This window comes from Rana temporaria, chromosome 2 (assembly GCF_905171775.1).
Source record: "Rana temporaria chromosome 2, aRanTem1.1, whole genome shotgun sequence".
NCBI classification, from domain to species: Eukaryota; Metazoa; Chordata; class Amphibia; order Anura; family Ranidae; genus Rana; species Rana temporaria.
The window spans coordinates 523,556,827-523,577,970 of NC_053490.1; the positions used below are offsets into that span (position 1 = coordinate 523,556,827).

The following is a 21,144-nucleotide window of genomic DNA, read 5'->3' on the forward strand; positions in this document are numbered from 1 at the left end:
TCCCAGAAGAGGAGAGGGCTAAGACACAAAGAGGGAGGGGCTGTGCTATGGAACTGACCTATCCTGAAGTCAAATGTGCTAGCAAGTTCAAAGGCACATTGCAGGTGAATAAAGAATCATTTGTGGAAACACTGTAGTAAGTAAGCACTAAAAATACAAAATACCTTTTTTTTTTGTGCTTTTATCTGCAATTTTTAACTTGGTGACAGGGTCTCTTTAGGCTGTATTTGCAGAGAAAGAAGTTTTGTAGTCTTGAGAACGGCCACTAGAGGGCAGTCCTGCCATTGAGGCACATTGGAGGGGTTGCAGTGGGTTCGGACTGAAAACGATCTATAAGGCTTGGGGGTCACTTCACTGGCCCTAAAATCCTCGTCTCTGAAAGGCATTCCAGGAGTTCATAGTCAACTGGGACATCTTGCTCTAGTGGCGCCCCCTTCTTGACAAATGTGCAAACTGAAAAAAGGCACAACATGGTATAGAATACTGCCGGTATCTAAAGCTTCCATTTCCCAACATCAACCTGAACTGTCCAAAAACCATCCTAATGTAATAATAGTAACAGGAGTTTAGGAACCTTTCGGTGCCAATACATTTTTGCACTAGTCTTTAAATCAATCTCGACTTTAGAAATGATGGGGGCCCTACTTGAGAAAAAAAATAAAAAATTAGGCGGCATGCTGTGCACACTGCTGCCAATCGTGAGTGCGATAAAAGTGCACATATAGTAGGAGAGCCTTAAAATGTCAGCCTACATATATAGTGCAGGGGTCAGGAGAATAATGTACAGAGTGCAGGGGTCAGGAGAATGTACTTTACATACGCCCGACCCCATGCACTCTCTACATTACATACGCCCGACCCCATGCACTCTCTACATTACATACGCCCGACCCCATGCACTCTCTACATTACATACGCCCGACCCCATGCACTCTCTACATTACATACGCCTGACCCCATGCACTCTCTACATTACATACGCCTGACCCCATGCACTCTCTACATTACATACTCCTGACCGACCCCATGCACTCTGTACATTACATTCTCCTGACCCCCTGCACTCTGTACATTACATTCTCCTGACCCCCTGCACTCTGTACATTACATTCTCCTGACCCCCTGCACTCTGTACATTACATTCTCCTGACCCCTTGCACTCTGTACATTACATTCTCCTGACCCCCTGCACTCTGTACATTACAGAGTGCAGGGGTCTGGAGAATGTAATGTTTAGTGCACGGGGTCAGGAGTACATAATGTATATATATCCACCTTCCCATCACAAATCCTCTCCCCCCAAACCCCCCCTTTTAGCACAAATCCTCTACCCAAATCCCCCCCCCCAAATCTCCCTTCCAAGCACAATCCCCCCCCCCTTCTAGTACAAACCCCAATTCCCCTCCCCTAAATAATTAGCATTATTTCTCCCCACAAATCCACCCCCCCTTCCTAGTGCAAAGCCTCCCTCCAAATCCCCCCCTGCTCATACAAATCCCCCCCTTTCCCCAAATCCCTATTCTAATGGAAATCCTCCCTCTAGTGCAAATCCTCCCCCCAAACCCCCCCTTCCTAGTAAAGATGTCCCCAAATTATCCTCTTGGCACGACCAGGGCTGTGGAGTCAGAGGAAATTTTGGGTACCTGGAGTCGGAGTCAGAAAAAAATGCACCGACTCCAACTCCGACTCCTACTAAATTTAGATTGTCAAAACAGGAGTTGAAACATTTATCTACCGACTCCACAGCCCTGGGCACAACCCCCTCCAAATGTCCCTTCCCAGCACAAATCACCCCCCCCCCACTTACCCCTACTAGCACAAATCTTACATCAGACAGTGCACAGCTCGATTATCCACCCACTTTCTACTCCACTGACTGCTAAACTCCTGGAAATGTGGGTAGTGGGTGGGCAATTAAGCCGTGTACTGTTCGAGCCAAGAGCGATTCCGTGTAATCCACTGTATAGAGGAGCGCTCCACTGATAGGATGGGTGAGAGCACAGAGTCTACACCTCCTCCTGGTTCTCTCCTCTCTGCTGCTGACACTTTTCCTGCCCCCCACCCCTTGTCACAGAGTGCAGAGGTCAGGTGTGTGTAATGTACACAGTGCAGGGGTCAGGTGTGTGTAATGTAAATTAATCAGGGGTCAGGAGAAAGTAATGTAAAAAGTGCAGGGCTTGGGTGCATGTAAAGTACACAGTGCATGGCTCAGAACCATTGATTAGAGAAAGTATTGTCCAGTGTAACAAGTGGTGTATTTTCTGTCCTCCAAAACATGCCTTACTGTAAAACCTTGGCACATGTTGACCCGCTGGGGCTCAGGTCCGGTACAGGAGGACCGCTGGGGCTCAGGTCCGGTACAGGAGGACCGCTGGGGCTCAGGTCCCTTACAGGAGGACCGCTGGGGCTCAGGTCCCTTACAGGAGGACCGCTGGGGCTCAGGTCCCTTACAGGAGGACCGCTAGGGCTCAGGTCCCTTACAGGAGGACCGCTGGGGCTCAGGTCCCTTACAGGAGGACCGCTGGGGCTCAGGTCCCTTACAGGAGGACCGCTAGGGCTCAGGTCCCTTACAGGAGGACCGCTAGGGCTCAGGTCCCTTACAGGAGGACCGCTAGGGCTCAGGTCCCTTACAGGAGGACAGGCTCTACCACCTGCTTTACATCAATGTCTGTAAAACCACATGGATTCCAAGCCCTGGCTATATGTGTGGTCTTGACTTGTGCCCAAGTTAAGATTAAGGCACACCCCTTCCCGACGCCAAGCCCAGTGCCTTGTCAGTCAAATGCCAAAGCCTCTACTGCCAACTAGTGTTCTGGCATGTGACCGTTGGATAATGGATGGGGCTTAGCACCATAAGGAGTTGGACTTGGGGAGACAGCCTTTAATATAAAAGTCTCCATAGGGTTCCATTTGAAGACCAGCACTGGGACACTTGGGCACCACTTCAGCACTGATGTTCTCTAAGAGGTCAGGTCCACGATGGTCACATTTGTCAAGAAGAGATGCATTTAAGCAAGCCTGTTGCGGTTTACAAGATCATTTTTTTTTTTTAAACCAAACCTAAAAAGTAGGCGTCGATGTCAAGTCAGTGGGCCCCAAACACGACAACTGTGGTAGACCACTCTTGGGAGAAGCAGTCATCTGGGAAATCTTCCTCCCATGATTGGTGGCCACAGCAGCATCTGCAAGGTAGAGGCTCCAAAAGTGCTCACAATAAGTTCATAAAAGTATCTTTCGGAAACACCCCGAGGAGCCTGCCCCCCCGGCAGAACTGGTAGGTGAAAAGAACATTGCACACCTCAACAGGTTCCTCCTTAAATATCAGTCCAGTTTTACATTGAAGACATCCCAATAGTACGTCACGGAAATTGCCAGTAAGGTTTTCTGGAACCATCAAAAGAACCTCCACTTGCTGGGTTCAGTTGGGGTGGGCGGAGCTTCACCAATGTCCACCGTAATGTTGGTATAAAGTGCGGTTTGTTCTCTGGAAAGTAGGGTAAAGTCCAAGGAGTTCATTCCATCCTCTCTCCAGGTTTTCCTGGTGTTTCCAAGGAGACTGAACCTGAGAGAAAGCAGAAGACACAAGAGTAAGTACAGCAGGTGCAGAGGGGTCACCGGTCTTTTAGGCCTTACTTAATGGGTGCAAAGAGGAAAAGGCCAACTACGCGCAACTTTAATGAGCCGTGTTATAATTATATTAAATTTTGTACAAAATGAAGCTGGTTGCTTGCGTACAGTGAGGGGGTGCTCCCACCTAATGCTGCGCCCTGGGCGGCTTTCCCTCCTGCCCACCCCTTTGTCCTAGCCTTGGCTGTGGCACTTCTAACACAGGTTGGTTACCTTAGTGTACTGGGATGCCATTCAAAATGAAAGGCAAGTTAACACATGTAATGTGAACTGCTGTGCATTACCACAGCGCAGGGCCGGTGCTACCACTAGGCAAACTAGGCAGCTGCCTAAAAGGTGCCCTGCTGCCTAGGGTGCCCGGCCACTGGTGTTCCTACTCTCTTCTCTCTGCATCAAGCAACTAAGTCTCAGCAGCAGCAGGCAGCTGCCGCTCTGTTCGCACATAGTGCCAGAGGCAGTGGAGGATTGTGTCTGTGTCCTGTCTCCCAAATGAATGGAAGCAAGCAAAACATTAATTTGATGGCCCGCCGGCGAGCCTGCATTTGATGGCCCGCCGGCGAGCCTGCATTTGATGGCCCGCCGGCGAGCCTGCATTTGATGGCCCGCCGGTGGGGTATACATGGACAGGGCAAAGGGGGTGGAGTCAGGGGGGGTGCTGCTGAGGCTGCATTTGATGGGCGCTGGCGAAGCTGCATTTGATGAGCGCTGGTGGGGGGTATACATGGGCAGGGCAAAAGAGGTGGAGCCAAGGGGGGCAGCAAAATGAGGTTCAGCCTAGGGTGTCAAAAATCCTTGCACCAGCCCTGCCACAGCGCAATAGTGTAAATGTACCCTATTTTTTTTTTACTGTCAAAAGGCATGATGATTTAAATCAGTCCATGTGCTGAAAAGAAGCATGCCGATAGGAGAAGAGAACATGGCAACAGAGAGATGAGCTGTACAGTTTCTCCTTTCATTTTTCAGTCACAGGCTGGGGGAGGGTCCAGGACGACCCGGTCTCAGAGGAAGTGGGTTTAAGATTCTGCCCATAAGACTGAGGGCATCTAGTGGCAGAAAAAAAAATACTGCAGGGGAAATCTCTAAAATGATTATGAATATTACAGCAAAAGCTGATTCTGTTGCTTTGACCTTTAATAGACTATTTTATATCGATAAATGTGAACTGTATCTTCATATAATCTTTCCACAATCCCCTTGACAGCAGAGCAGTGGGTTCTGCACTACACTACTGGATCCACAGCATAATGCTGCCAAACCTAACATGTTCCAGGCATTGGGGGCTGCTGGGAGCGGGGTTTAGACCGTTTACAGGAAGTTTTAATGTACAGGAGGTTATTTTATACAGTGGAACCTTGGATTACGAGCATAATCCGTTCCAGGAGAAGGTTTGTAATCCAATGCACTCGCATATCAAAGTGAGTTTCTCCATTGAAGTCAATGGAAATGAAAATAATTCCTTCTGCATTAACTTCCATGACATGCAATACCGCATGTGGCCAGAGGTGGGCGCCAGAGAGCATCGAAAAGGCTCGGGACAGTTTTTTTGTGTATTTCCGAACGGCTCAGCTCAGCTTTCAGCGCCCCCCACACCCAAGGACAAATGCGGTACTGCACACTGCTGTGGCTTGAATCCTGCTCGTTTCGCGAGACAACACTCAAAGTTATTCATTGAAGTTAATGCATTCACATGTAATCAAAAGCAATAAAGCGTTCATATAAAAGCATCGGGATACTGAAAGTCACTATCGGCGCTCCACCACTTCCGGTAAGTGATAACGTCAGCCAGCTCCGCCCATTGTGTTGCATCACACATCACGTTACTTCCTCAGGGGCTTCAATGTTTTGTTTATTGTTAATCTTTTTTTAGGTCACATTAGTTTTTTTTTTTTTTAAGCAACTCGGCACATCCATTGGATATAACGGTATATCAGTGGCTCAAACTGCTGAAACAATGGATAAGCATAACAGCCAGACAAATAGCATTTTCATAAGGATGTTACAATCAGCATCCCTCTTATTTTATGTACTTTAGAGGAGATCTAAGAAATAACTTGATGAAAAATAAATAGAATGCCATGATATTATTGTTTCTCTTGGCTCACCTCACCAGGACCTCCACCCAGGGCCGATCCGCCCTATAGGCTCACTATGCAAGCCGCTTATGGCCCTGCAAAGCTGCTGAGGGCCCCCCAAATTACTAGAGGCCCCACCTGGTTGAGAAGTCATTTTCGGCCCCTCACCCCGCTTCTCAACTCTCTGGCTGCATGGGAGAAGAGGTAAGAAGTCCGCACCCCCCCGCTTCTCAACTTTTATGTGAGATGTCATTTTGCTTAGGGCCCCAGGGAGGTCAGGATCGGCACTGCCTCCACCTTGGTAATTTTACGAATAGGCAGGGCTTTTTTTCAACTGGAACTTGGTGGAACGCTATTCCACCAGCTTTGGCTCAGGTCTTCTGCTCCCTGCTCACCAATGTCACTTGTAAACACACATGTTGGGCTTCTGTGTTTACAAGTAGCAGCACATCTCCCAACGATCTGTTCCCCCTCCGACCGGCTCCCACTGAGTGCAGGACGGGGACAAGGGAGATGCAGGTGCCCAGGGTGCAGTACAAATGCCTACACCCCCTACTGGATGATCTCCCCTGCAAGTGAAAGAGCCAGAGCCACCTACAGTGTACGAGGGGTACTAGAGCCGGCTGGGTGCTTCAGCTTAATAAAGCAACAAAAGTACAACACGTGGAAAATGGTGGTGCTTTTAATGAGGGGAAAGATGGGGCATTGGAGGGGGGTTGGATGTAGAGGTCAGAGCTGAGAGAGGGATGAAAGTAATATGTGGAAGGCGGCTGGACTCCGTAATCTGCATGCAGAGCACCGCTAAACTCTACACTCTGTGTAAACCCCCCCCCCCCCCCCCCCCCAACTCTGCACTAAATACCAGGAGTGCATTAAGATCCTGCCACTGTTAGTAAAATTTGACCACACCCACTATTTGGTGCGGTTTGTGAAGTCGTGGTCGAGTTCTTGCACCTACAGTGGATCCTTGTTTTATGAGTAAACTTGGTTTGAGAGCGGTTTGATTTGCAAGCAACTTTTTTTTTTTTTAATTCTGACTCAGTTTGCAAGTGTTGATTCGCAAGACGAGCAGAATTCAAGCTAAATAGGCCTGCAGTACCTAATTTGGCCTGAGGTACGGGGACGCAGGAGCCGAGAAAAGCCGAACATTGGCCTACAGTACCTCATTTGGCTTGAGGTACGGGGGCTCAGGAGCGGAGACAAGCCGAACATTGGCCTACAGTACCTCATTTGGCCTGAGGTACGGGGGCGCAGGAGCCGTGAAAAGCCGAACATTGGCCTACAGTACCTCATTTGGCCTGAGGTACGGGGGCGCAGGAGCCGTGAAAAGCCGAACATTGGCCTACAGTACCTCATTTGGCCTGAGGTACGGGGGCGCAGGAGCCGAGAAAAGCCGAACATTGGCCTACAGTACCTCATTTGGCCTGAGGTACAGGGGCACAGGAAACGAGCCGAAGTGTCCTCGGGCCTTTTCGGACGTTTTCAGCACTCTCTGGCACCCCCCCCACCTATGGCTGCATTCGGTATTGCATCCCATTGAAGTCAATGCGGAACAAATTTTCCTTTCCATTGACTTCAATGGGAAAATCCGCTTTGACATGCAAGTACTTTGGATTACGAGCATTCTCCTGGAACGTATTATACTCGTATTTCAAAGTTCAACTGTATTTTCTGAGAAAAAAAAAAAGCCCTGCGAATAGGTGTCTGTAAATCTGGCATTTACCTGTGCGTGTTTTCTTCATTTCCAGTATCCCGGTCATGCGAGATCATTTTATAGCGGCCAAGGCTCAGCGGCGTCCTTGTGATGCTCAGTCCGGATAAACGAATCCTCAAATAGAAACAAAATTTTGTAGTCGGATAAGAACATGTCACTATACTCAGGGCCGTCTTTAATATGGTTTGGGCCCTGGGCAAACATTTTTTTTGGGCCCCCCTCCAGCTTATTTTGGGCCTGGCTGGTTCACATGTATGTTTTGGCGGTCCTCATTTGTGCAGGTACAGCAGCCCATTGATTTGAATGGGCTGCCATGCCTTTGTTTCCTGCAGAAAAAAGGTGCATTCAGCATTTTAAAAATACAGTTGCCTTGAAATCCATTCTGCTTTTGCACCATGCTACTTACCTGCAGTTCTTGCACACACAAACGCACTGTGTTTTTAAAAGCGTGACCTGAAAAAAGAAAAACAGGAAAAAAGCGCCTCTAGGTCATCTGATTTATTTACATAGATGGGAATAAGTCTCCAACACTTACATGTAATATTGCAGGAACAGGGGTGCAAGTGAGGATGTAGATTGCTCGTATCTCAATCCTGGTGATGGACAAGCAGATCAGCTGGAGGAGAGGCAGAGGCTGATGGCTGTGTAGGAGCGGTGCTGGAGCACAGTGCTCAATCCATTCAAGTGTGCCGGACGGTAGCCGATAGGGGCCAACACAGGATAATGCAAAGTAGAAAATCATGCAGATGTACGGCTCTCGTTCCGGAGGCGGTGACGTCAGCGGGACGGTGGCCGACAAGGGCCAATGTGTACTACATTGGCCCTTGTCGGCCACCGTCCCGCTGACGTCACCGCCTCCGGAACGAGAGCCGTACATCTGCATGATTTTCTACTTTGCATTATCCTGTGTTGGCCCCTATCGGCTACCGTCCGGCACACTTGAATGGATTGAGCACTGTGCTCCAGCACCGCTCCTACACAGCCATCAGCCTCTGCCTCTCCTCCAGCTGATCTGCTTGTCCATCACCAGGATTGAGATACGAGCAATCTACATCCTCACTTGCACCCCTGTTCCTGCAATATTACATGTAAGTGTTGGAGACTTATTCCCATCTATGTAAATAAATCAGATGACCTAGAGGCGCTTTTTTCCTGTTTTTCTTTTTTCATGTATACCTGAGTTGACTTCACTCCTGGAGAGCAGCCCTTGGTCGCCTATTAGAATTCACCCAGAGAATACAGCTTTTTTATATATGGACTGATTGTATTCCTACACTTGAACTTTTATCCATGAACTTTTAACTATTTTTTAATTGTTACTGTCATCTTATCCCATATTATTTACCCTTGCTAACTGACTGTTATCATTTGGTTTTTTCTGAGCGCTGTTGCCTTGTGATTAAAAGCGTGACCTAAACGTCTAAAAATGCAGCAAGTTTGACAGTGCGGGAACTGCAGATAAGTCACAGCAGACAGCATAATGGACAGACAGTGCTGTATTTCAGTGCTTGATGGGCATAGGTGTGCCGTGTGCGCAGCCTATTACATGAGGCATGCGCTTTTCTTTGCAGGAAACGCAGGCATGGCGGCCCATTCAAATGAATGGGCTGCTGTGCCTGCGCAAATGTGGGCCGCCAAAACACATACATGTGAACCAGCCAGGCCCAAAATAAGCCCATCAAGCAGTTAAATACAGACAGTAATGCCATGTGCTCTGATGCCTTACTCAGCCTGGACTGCAGGTCTGGTCTGTGATTTAAAGAGTTCCTCTATTTTACACATGGCATGGCATGGGGTCCCATGGTGCTAAAGCAGAATGGACAGACAGTGCTGTGACCCCCATGCCATGCCATGTGTAAAATAGAGGAACGTTTTAAAACACTGACCAGACCTGCAGTAAAACATCAAATATTATAAAGACTTTGGGCACACTCTACAGAAAACTTCTATTTACAATATAGATTAGCAAACAGTGACATACCTTGAGGAGCAGGACATGAAGAAGTCAGCCTCGGGAAGAGCAAACTGGGGATGTTATAAAATCACATTCTAATTCACTTTTATATACAAGCAGCACCCAGTGGCAGGAAGGGAGAAGTGCACGTCTAAAGGGAAGCCAGGGGTGCTGTACATTTTAAAACACTGGGAAGGGAAGCAGTTCTGTCACTGGCTGCGTGCCGCTAATGATTTTCAGCCTGATTTGTGGGCAGCACAGGGGATTAACGGGCGGCAGGGATCAGGAATTATGGGGCCACTTACACAGCTTCAGGCATGGGCCCCCAGGAGCAGAGAACCGGGGGGGGGGGGGGGTTCTGCCGCCTGAAATTGAGAAGCAGGGGGGGGGGGGGGGCTGCCACGAATTTAGAAGCGGGGGGGCCTTTACAAAAAAAGAAATAAAAATAAAGAAAAATATATATAAAAAAAGGGATGTAGCCATCCGGGGCCCTGGGGACCTCTGAGCCCTTTAATACAAAGAAAAAAAGAAATACAAAATATATATAAAAAATATATATATATTTTTTTTTTAAAAAGGGGGTTGCCATCTGGGGCCCTGGGGACCTCTGGGCTCTTTAATATTTTTTTTTATAAAAAATAAATTACAAAAAAAGGGGGTTGCCATCCGGGACCTCTGGGCCCTTTAATAAAAAAAAATATATATATATATAAAAAAGAAACATTTATAAAAAAAAAAAGGGGGGGTTGCCACCCAGGGCCCTGGGGACTTCTGGGCCCTTTAATAAAAAAAAAATATATATATATAAACAAAAATATAAAAATAAACATTTATAAAAAAAATAAAAAAGGGTGTTTGCCACATGGGGCCCTGGGGACCTCTGAGCCCTTTAGTAAATAAATAATATTATTATTATTATTATTATTATTATTATTATTATTATTATTAATAATAATTTATATATATATATATATATATATATATATATATATATATAGATAGAAATAAAAAGAAAAAAAAGAAATAAAATAATATGAATTTTTTTATATAAAAAAAGGGGGGTTGCCATCCGGGGCCCTGGGGACCTCTGGGTTCTTTATTAATAATAATAATATATATATATATATATATATATATATATATATATATATATATATATATATATATAAAAGAAATATATAAAAAAATATTTTTTTATAAAAAAAGGGGGGTTGTCATCCGGGGCCCTGGGGAACTATGGGCCCCTGGGGACCCCCAGACCTCTAAAAAAAAAATTGGCCCTTTAATAAAAAATAAAATAAAAATATATTAAAAAAATATATTCTTTTTATTTAAAAATAAATAAAAAAAGGGGGGTTGCCATCTGGGGCCCTCTGGCTCTGGGCCCCTGGGGACCCCTAAAAAAAATTGGCCCTTTAATAAAAAAATAAAATAAAAATATATTAAAAAAAATGTTATTTAAAAATAAATAAAAAAAGGGGAGTTGCCATCTGGGGTCCTGGGGGCCTCCGGGCCCCTGGGGACCTCCAGGCCCCAAAAAAAAAAAAAAAAAAAAAAAGTTTTTTTTTTTTTTTTAAAGGGGGTTGCTTTGGGCCCCCAACAGTGACAGGGCCCTGGGCAGCTTCCCCATTTGCCCTGTGGTAAAGACGGCCCTGACTATACTGATCTCACGTTAAATACAAACTAAATTCAAAAGCTTTTTTTTTTACATTTTGTATAGAATAAGGAATAGTTAAACCCTGTCCGTTTTTTTTTTTTCCTATCTGTATCCTACTGATTAATTTCACCTTCACTTCCTGTCCTGTAAATCCCGGATCTCCAAACTACGTGGAGGTAAATATGTAGCGCTAAAAGTGACAAAACAGTGAAATATATATGAATCACTAACACTATGAACCCGATGTGGTAAAATGAACTGTAAAAACACACAGAAAAATAAAGAGATTTGAAAAACGAAGTCCACAAACAAGAACTAAGAGGACAATGTCCGTCACAAGTGGGTGAAGAATCTCTCACGGTGAAGAGATCACTGGGGTTGTATAAACCATCACAGGGAATATGTCTTCAAAACAAATGGTATGTCTTATACACTCTTACCGGAACCGTTGGACCCGACTGTCGGCGACAACAGATCGATCAGACATGGGTGTTCCCAATCGATTTGTGAAGCGGATATCCAAGGAATCCAATGGAACTCGGAATACAGATGCCCCAGTAGATGTCCCTGAGGACGAAACATGTAGGGCCAGGTACACCGTTCCCCATATTGCTTTTATTACATAGAAAAATAAATACATTTGAAACGCCAAGTCCATGAACAAGAACTAATAAGAATGTCCGTCACAAATGGGTGAAGAATCTCTCACGGTGAAGATATCACTGGGGTCGTCTTCAAACAAATGGTCTCAAACACTCTTACCGGAACCGTTGGACATGACTGTCAATGTAGAATAAAAGCAATATGTGGAATGGTGTACCTGGCCCTACGCGTTTCGTCCTCAGGGACTTCTACTGGGGCATCTGTATTCAGAGTTCCATTGGATTCCTTGGATATCCCAATCGGTTGGTGAACCGGATATCCAAGGAATCCAATGGAACTCAAAATACAGATGCCCCAGTAGAAGTCCCTGAGGACGAAACATGTAGGGCCAGGTACACCGTTCCCCATATTGCTTTTATTACATAGAAAAATAAATACATTTGAAACACCAAGTCCACAAACAAGAACTAATAAGATGACAATGTCCGTCACAATTGGGTGACGAATCTCTCATGGTGAAGATATCACTGGGGTTGTCTTCCAACAAATGGTCTTAAACACTCTTACCGGAACTGTTGGACCCGACTGTCAATGTAGAATAAAAGCAATATGGGGAACGGTGTACCTGGCCCTACGTGTTTCGTCCTCAGGGACTTCTACTAGGGCATCTGTATTCAGAGTTCCATTGGATTCCTTGGATATCCGGTTCACCAACCGATTGGGAACACCCATGTCTGACCGATCAGTTGTCGTCGACAGTCGGGTCCAACGGTTCCGGTAAGAGTGTTTAAGACATACCATTTGTTTGAAGACATATTCCCTGTGATGGTTTATACAACCCCAGTGATCTCTTCACCCATTTGTGACAGACATTGTACTCTTATTAGTTCTTGTTTGTGGACTTCGTTTTTCAAATCTATTTATTTTTCTGTGTTTTTTCACAGGGGAGGGGGGGGGGGGGGGGGAGAGAGAGAGAGAGAGAGAGAGAGAGAGAGAGAGAGAGAGAGAGAGAGAGAGAGAGAGAGAGAGAGAAAGAAAAAGAAAGAGAAAAAGACAGAAAGAAAGAGAAAAAAAATCACTGTTTTGTCACTTTTAGCGCTACATATTTACCTCCACTTGTCCTTGAATTTTTGTCACATTCTTGTGTAGCCGCTTCCCGTTTTCCTCCTTTTTTTGGGGGCATAGTGCAATAATCACTCCTATTCCCATCTCCAAACTACGGCCCACTGCAAGATTTTATCTGGTCTGTCAACTCTTCCTACTTTCCTTTTAGCAACTTTGGTCTTCAGAGCCACATTTGGGTCCAATCAGGGATTTAGAGAGCTGCTTTTTGTCATACCAAATTGGATTAAAAAATTGTCCCCTATACTAGAATACTCCTACACCAGAGCAAGAGGCAAAGGCAATTCTTCTAATTGGGACATTTGTTCCAGGGCTAACCATTTCCTCCCAATGTCTGCAACAGAGAAAAATTAACCAACCTAACAGATACCATGTTTCCCCGAAAGTAAGACCTACCCCGAAAATTAAGTGTGCTCCAAGGGCCGCATAGAGGCAGACAAGGGGCCTTATCTGACTCATGAGTTGCAGCAGGGCCGATCCTAGGCAGGGTGCACGGGGTGCTCCGCACTCAGGCGCTTCATAGGTGGGGGCGCTGAAGCTCCAAAGTGCTCCCCTCCCTCCTCCTTGTCTGTGTCCAGAGGCGGAGCGCATGTAGTGGGTGCTGCGGTTCCCTATCCTGCTTGCTCTCTCCGCTGGCAACTGACAAGAGCGCATACCTCCCGCTGCCCCCGGGGTGGGTACCACGGCGGAGCCTAGTACCGGAACACGCTCTGATGGGGGACACCTGCTGTGGGGGGCTCTGATGGGGGACACCTGCTGGGGGGGGGGCACTAATGAAGACTTCTTAGGGGAGCATCTCTGTGTTTGAGTCGTAGCCATAGAAACATCTGTAAAGGGGAGGAGTTAGTAAGATGACCACGTCCATGTGGGGGCGCCAGAAATATTTCTGAGCCCAGGCGTCTGTGACCCCAGGATCGGCCCCGGGCTGCAGTTTGGAAAGCACTGCTCTAGGGTAAAAAGAGTGAGACAGGTTGGCCTAGACCATTTCAGCCTCTATGGTACTTTTAATTATTTTTCATTTTTTCCAGTCACGATAAATTTTATAGAAAAAAAAAAAAAGGCAGAAAATATGAGAATTAGTGGAACAGAAAAACCCCAGAATATTGTTCTCCAATCTCACCTCCCAGCAATGTCATCATCTTCTCCTCCCCACCCCCAATACGTGTTGGGGAAACCATTGATTTTCATAAAGTGATCCGGAGTCAGCGCAGACACTCCTCCAAAGTACGTCCAATAGGGCAGGCTAAGAAAAAATAAAAAAAGTTGCGTTATACACCAGCCATAAAAATCTACACGCCAGGACAGCCTTGTGTCTTCCGTGGAAAAGCAGAACGTAGTAGTAGATGTGAAGTTCCACCAGAAGAAACATTTTATGTTTCAGATGTGGCAGCACAGTGTTGCCCTGTATTGGCCACTGTATTGAACAAAGTAGATGCTTTTATTTAGAGTAAAAGACAAAAAAAAAAAAAAAAAAAACACACAAGAGGGTGTAAAGGCCTATTGCCAAACCTTAACCACTTAAGACCCGGACCAATATGCAGGTTAAGGACCTTGCCCCTTTTTGCGATTCGGCACTGCGTCGCTTTAACTGACAATGGCGCGAACGTGCGACGCGGCTCCCAAACAAAATTGGCGTCCTTTTTTTCTCACAAATAGAGCTTTCTTTTGGTGGTATTTGATCACCTCTGCGGTTTATATTTTTTGTGCTATAAACAAAAATAGAGCGACAATTTTGAAAAGAAATGCAATATTTTTTACTTTTTGCTGTAATAAATATCCCCAAAAAAGATATAAAAAAACTTCAGTTTAGGCCGATACGTATTCTTCTACATATTTTTGGCAAAAAAATAAAATTTAAAAAAAAAAGCGTTTAACGATTGGTTAGCTCAAAATTTATAGCGTTTACAAAATAGGGGATAGTTTTATTGCATTTTTATTAATCATTTTTTTTTACTACTAATGGCGGAGATCAGCGATTTTTTTCGTGACTGCGTTATTATGGCGGACACTTCGGACAATTTTGACACATTTTTGGGACCAAAAAATGCGATAAAAATGCATTGATTACTGTGAAAATGACAATGGCAGTTTAGGAGTTAACCACTAGGGGGCGCTGTAGGGGTTAAGTGTGACCTCATATGTGTTTCTAACTGTAGGGGGGCGGGGCTGGACGTGTGACATCATTGATCGTCTTTCCCTATATCAGGGAACAGACGATCAATGACACTGCCACTGTGAAGAACAGGGAAGGTGTGTTTACACACAGCTCTCCCCGTTCTTCAGCTCCTGTGACCGATCGTGGGACACCGGCGGGGATCGGGTCCGCGGGTCCCGCGGTCACTGAGCTTTGTACCGGGTCACGTGCGCAAGCCAGTGGTGCGCGACCCATGGCAGGGACCTCAAAGGCAACGTACATGTACGTGCCTGTGCCATTCTGCCGACGTATATCGGCATTAGGCGGTCCTTAAGTGGTTAACCACTCCCGTACCGCGCCTATTCTGGCTTTTCTCTCTTTCATGTAAAAATTATAATTTTTTTGCTAGAAAATTACTCAGAATCCCCAAAAACAATGTTTTTTTTAGCTAGGGAATAAAGTGGCGTTCATTGCAACTTTTTATTTCGCAGGGTATTTGCGCAATAATTTTTCAAATGCCTTTTTTTTTTTAAAATAACAAAAAACAGTAAGTTAGCCCAATTTTTTTGTATGATGTGAAACATGATGTTAGGCTGAGTAAATAGATACCCAACATGTCACGCTTTAAAGTTGCGCACACTCATGGAATGGCGCCAAACTTCGGTACTTAAAAATCTTCATAGGCGACGCTTTAAATGTTTTTACAAATTTTTAGGTAGATTCACGTACCTTGGCCTAAAAAAGAGATTTTTAATACAGCTTACCTGTAAAATCTTTTTCTTGGAGTACATCACGGGACACAGAGCGGCATTCATTACTATATGGGTTATATGGAGTACCTTCAGGTGTAGACACTGGCAATCTCAAACAGGAAATGCCCCTCCCTATATAACCCCCTCCCATAGGAGGAGTACCTCAGTTTTGTAGCAAGCAGTATGCCTCCCAAAATGGTCCTCAAAAAAGAGGGGTGGGAGCTCTGTGTCCCGTGATGTACTCCAAGAAAAAGATTTTACAGGTAAGCTGTATTAAAAATCTCTTTTTCTTTATCGTACATCACGGGACACAGAGCGGCATTCATTACTATATGGGATGTCCCAAAGCAATGCTTACAATGAGGGGAGGGAGAACATCTCCAAGACAAAAGGATTTAATTTAGAGATATACTCAAATCATAATAAATCCAACTTAGTTGAGAAAAATAATTTTAAATTTTAAATTTAACTCAAAAAAGAGGAGCCCCCGGAATCCGAGGGTCTCAAACTGCAGCCTGCAGCACTGCCTGCCCGAAGGCAGTATCAGTATTCCTTCTTACGTCCAACTTGTAGAATTTTGTAAACGTGTGGACAGAAGACCAGGTTGCCGCCTTGCAAACTTGAGCCATAGAGATCTGGTGGTGTGCTGCCCAGGAGGCGCCCATGGCTCTAGTAGAATGAGCCTTTAATGATACTGGAGGAGGCAACCCTTTCAAGCCGTAGGCCTGAGTGATTAATTGCTTAATCCACCTAGAAATGGTGGACTTTGCAGCTGCCTGCCCCTTCTTGGGCCCATCCGGTAGAATGAACAGCACATCTGTTTTCCGGATCTTCTTTGTAGCTTTAAGATAGGCCTTCATGGCCCTGACAATATCCAAGGTATGCAGCAACCCTTCCTTTCTGGAAGTAGGTTTAGGGAAGAAGGATGGTAATACCAAATCCTGGTTCAAATGAAAACTGGATATGACCTTCGGTAGGAAGGAAGGATGAGGGCGGAGAACGACCCTGTCCTTATGAAAAACAAGATATGGTTCCTTACAGGATAAGGCCGCTAGCTCCGAAACTCTTCTTGCGGAAACTATGGCAACCAAAAATACTAACTTCCTTGTCAGTAGAACCAAAGGAATTTCAGCCAACGGCTCAAACGGTTGTTTCTGTAAACTTGACAGAACAAGATTTAAATCCCACGGACAAAGCGGGGATTTAACTGGAGGTCTAATACGTAAGACCCCTTGAAGGAAGGTCTTAACCAGCGAGTGGGTGGCCAGCGGCCGCTGAAACCACACTGACAGAGCAGAAATCTGTCCTTTGATTGTGCTTAATGCCAATCCTTTATCCACTCCTAGCTGGAGAAAACTTAATACTCTATCGATGGTAAATTTGCGAGAAAAGCCATCGCTTGGACTCACACCAGCCTACATAGGCCTTCCAGACCCTGTAATAAATCACCCTAGAGACCGGTTTCCTGGCTCTGATTAGGGTAGAGACTACTTTCTGAGACAGACCTCTACCCCTGAGAATCAGGGATTCAGCTTCCAGGCCGTCAAATTTAGATGCCGTAAGGCAGGGTGGAGGATCGGACCTTGCGATAGCAGGTCTGGCCGTAGAGGAAGAGTCCAAGGGTCTCCCACTACCATCTTTAGGATGAGTGAGTACCATGCCCTTCTGGGCCATGCTGGAGCTACCAGGATGACTGGTATGTGTTCCACCCGGATCCTGCGCAGCAGGCGGGGTAGTAACTGGAGCGGGGGAAACGCATAAAGAAGTTTGAACTGATGCCAAGGGCAAACCAACGCATCGGTTCCGCAGGCCATCGGATCCCTTGAGCGGGATATGAACCTGTCTAGTTTCTTGTTGAGTCTCGATGCCATGATATCCACGTCCGGCACTCCCCATCTTTGGCAGAGTGCTTGAAAGACTTGTGGATGCAGAGACCATTCCCCCGGCCATAGAGTCTGGCGGCTTAAGAAGTCCGCCTGAAAGTTGTCCACTCCTGGAATGAATATTGCCGATATGCAGGGCACATGCGCCTCTGCCCATAGGAGAATCAAGCTCACCTCTCTCTGAGCGGCTTGACTCCTGGTTCCCCCTTGGTGATTTATGTATGCCACGGCCGTGGCATTGTCTGATTGAATTCTCACCGGGAACCCCTGCAATTTTGACGTCCAAGCCCTGAGGGCTAGTCGAGCAGCTCTGAGCTCCAAGATGTTGATGGGCAACTGCTTCTCTGGCTTTGCCCAAGTACCTTGGCGAGTGCAACCATCCAAAATTGCTCCCCAGCCCGTCAGGCTGGCGTCTGTGGTCACTATCTTCCAAGCCACTGGGCTGAAAGACTTCCCCTTCAGTAGATTCTGAGGGTCTAACCACCAACACAGACTTTGTCGGACTCTTGATAAGAGCGGCAACGGGATATCCAAGGCCTGTGGCCTTCTGCTCCATGCTGACAGGATGGCTGCCTGTAGGATGCGAGTGTGGCTCTGGGCATATGGTACCGCCTCGAACGTGGCCACCATCTTGCCTAGTAACCTCATACATAGGCGAATAGTCGGTTCTTTCTTGCTTAGAACCAGTAGGATTAATTCCTTGATGGCTTTTACCTTCCTCAGAGGTAGGAACACTCCTTGTTGTTCTGTGTCTAATCTCATGCCGAGATATTCCAACTGCCTTGTGGGCTGGAAAGCTGACTTTTCTCGATTTAGGACCCAGCCGAACCTCTCGAGGTATTGGACCGTGAGGGCCACTGCTCGCTCCAAGCCGGGAGACGAGTGGTCTATGACTAGGAGGTCGTCCAGGTATGCTAGGATCGTGACCCCTTGGATCCTTAGCTTGGCTAGGATCGGAGCTAGGACCTTCGTGAACACCCGGGGGGCCGTAGCCAACCCGAAGGGAAGCGCCACGAATTGGAAGTGACGCGAAGCCACCATGAAGCGTAGATATCTTTGATGTGGCTGATAAATTGGAACATGAAGGTAGGCATCCTTTATGTCTATGGACGCCATGAAGTCGTCCTTCTGGAGTGTGGCAGCTGCTGACCGCACGGATTCCATCCGAAATGAGCGGATCTTTAGATATGCATTTACCATCTTTAGGTCCAAAATTGGCCTGACATCTCCATTGGGGATGATGAATAGGTTGGAGTAGAAACCCAGCCCCTGTTCCAGGACTGGCCGGAATCCGAGGCGGATCGTTTGGAATCCTCGACTCCTGGAAATGAGGAGGAGGAAACCTTAGGAAATCTAATTTGTAGCCTGTGGCCACGGAAGACCGTACCCACTCGTCGGGAATGCTGGCTTCCCAAATCTCTGAAAAGAGTCGCAGCCTTCCCCCCACCTTCGTGGGTGGGGGCGCCCCTTCATAAGGCTGGCTTGGGGGCTGGTTTTGCTGGTTTGCGAAACCACTGCCTTTTGCCTCTAACAGCCTGTCCTTGTGATTTGCTGTTGAAGCCGAAGTTTGCTTTTGCAGGAGGCCGTCGATACTGCTTGGCATTAGAGGGCCCCTGCCCAGGGGAATACTGTCGTTTAAACGCAGGCCCCTGAACCTTCTTCTTAGTTGGCAAGAGAGTACTCTTGCCGTTTGAAATGGTCTGAATGTATTTATCTAGGTCTTCTCCGAAGAGTCGTCCTCCATGGAAGGGGAACCCTACCAGGAGCTTCTTGCATGGGGGCTCAGCCTCCCAGCTTTTTAACCATAAGAGTCTTCTCATATGGATAAGGGATAACGATAAACGTGACGCTTGCTGGATAGAATCCTTGATTGCGTCTACCGTAAAACATATGGCCTTAGGGACATCCGAAAATTCTTCTGCCTGCTGGGCAGGAATAAGTTTAAGCATCTGCTTAAATTGATCCGATAATGCTTGAGCGACCCCAATCGCAGCCACAGCTGGCTGTACTACTGCCCCTGCAGTAGTGAAGGAGTTCTTAAGTAGTGCTTCCAAGCGCTTATCAACTGGATCCTTGAACACCTGTATGTTTTCTACAGGGCATGTTAACGATTTGTTAACACATGAGATGGCTGCGTCCACTGCAGGAGTAGCCCATCTTTTGGAAAATTTTTCTTCCATAGGATATAGGACAGAGAACTTCTTAGGTGGTAAGAAGATCTTATCTGGCTTGTTCCAATCTTGGAACAAAACTCCCTCTAATAGAGGATGGATCGGAAACACAGCATTGCTTTGAGGCGCCCTCAGTGAGCCCAAAGCTGAAACCGTCGATACCTGGAGATCTGGTACTGGCAAGTTGAATGCCCTATGGACCAAGTCCGACAATCCTTGAATCCACCAGCTCTCCCTCAGGGAGACTGCCCCAGACTCCTCTGTATCCGGATCTTCGATCCCTGAACCTACTTGGTCCTTGTCCAAGAGGTCGTCCAATTCCCCTGAGGAAAGGACCTCCTCTTCTGAGGGTCCGCGCTCGGGCGACGGAGATCTATTCCGCTTACTGCCCCGCATAGCTGCGGCTATCATTTTACCCATGCTTTTCTGCATCTCTTTTAAAGAGGTGAGTAATACCTCCTCCGTGACCATCTTAGGGTTGGACTGACCCGCGTCAGCTCCAGCCCCAGATCCCGATGGCCCCAAGGCTCCCTGTGGGGAAAGCAGCGGCATAGCATTGTCCGAGACCTCAGACTCTCTGGGGGAATCCCCACCTCTTGTACCCTTGTTTTTTGATGCCATGGTACAATACCGAGGTACACCTGCTACTTATTGGTACCTGGGACTTATAAATAGTTAAATGCCCAAACACCTGTTTGGGGGATAAAAAATGCTTCCTCTCCCCTAGATGACACTTTTTTTTTTTTTTTTTTTTTTTTTCTTTTTTTTTCAAATCTAGGAAAGAAAAAACATTCTGTCCCCCTGAGTAGTATTGCAAGAAAAACTATGAGATGGAAAAGAAACAGCCTATTTCTAGGCTTGAAAACAGTCTTTCTGAAGACTGCAATATTCTTTCTGGCCACTGTGTGTCCTCGGCGCCCCGTGCTTGCCGTTCTGGTCTTTCCTCCTCAGTTCCAAAGTATTGAATGAGCTATATGGAACAAACAAGGAAGGGCCGCCCCTTCCTTAAGCCACTGACCCGCCCTTCCCCCCCAGCAATCTCAAACAGGAAATGCCCCTCCCGACAGGGGGGGGGGTGGGGTTGGGAGGAAGGGACCTCTCTGCTCCAGAGGTCGGCGTTTTGCCTGCTTTGCAGGCCGTGAGGAGGAAGACTGAATGGAGCATCGCCTGGAGGCTTGCAGGTAAGCACAGCTCTCTGACACACACATATACTTTTATATCACACAGGCCCCACTCAATGCTTTTCCAACACTACAAGGGAGGTCACATCTTATGGGGAATAATACATATAGAGCCATCCTATCTTTATGATATGTGACTAGTTTGCCAGATGCAGTGCATAACTTTAGGCATGTCCCCTGTGACCCCCCAGAAAAAACCTGCTAAGAACCAAGTTCCGCAAGTTTTCCCCTCACTTACCTGCTCCATGCCGCAGGACTTTGCCAAGCAAGAGGC

The 21,144-nt window shown here is 46.6% G+C and overlaps 1 protein-coding gene across 1 annotated transcript in view; it reads right to left on the reverse strand.

Annotated features, from left to right (window-relative positions):
• Nucleotides 1–3,390: 3,390 nt before the first annotated feature.
• LOC120928031 (beta-1,4-galactosyltransferase 3-like) overlaps nucleotides 3,391–21,144 on the reverse strand; it is a 109,225-nt gene continuing 91,471 nt past the window's right edge. Inside the window, exons 5-7 of the mRNA XM_040339103.1 lie at nucleotides 13,870–13,992; nucleotides 7,423–7,527; nucleotides 3,391–3,562 (exon numbers count right to left, since the gene is read on the reverse strand). Of these exons, the coding sequence (XP_040195037.1) occupies nucleotides 3,394–3,562; nucleotides 7,423–7,527; nucleotides 13,870–13,992 (397 nt within the window). The 3' untranslated portion in view covers nucleotides 3,391–3,393. The remainder of the gene's footprint in view (nucleotides 3,563–7,422; nucleotides 7,528–13,869; nucleotides 13,993–21,144) is intronic.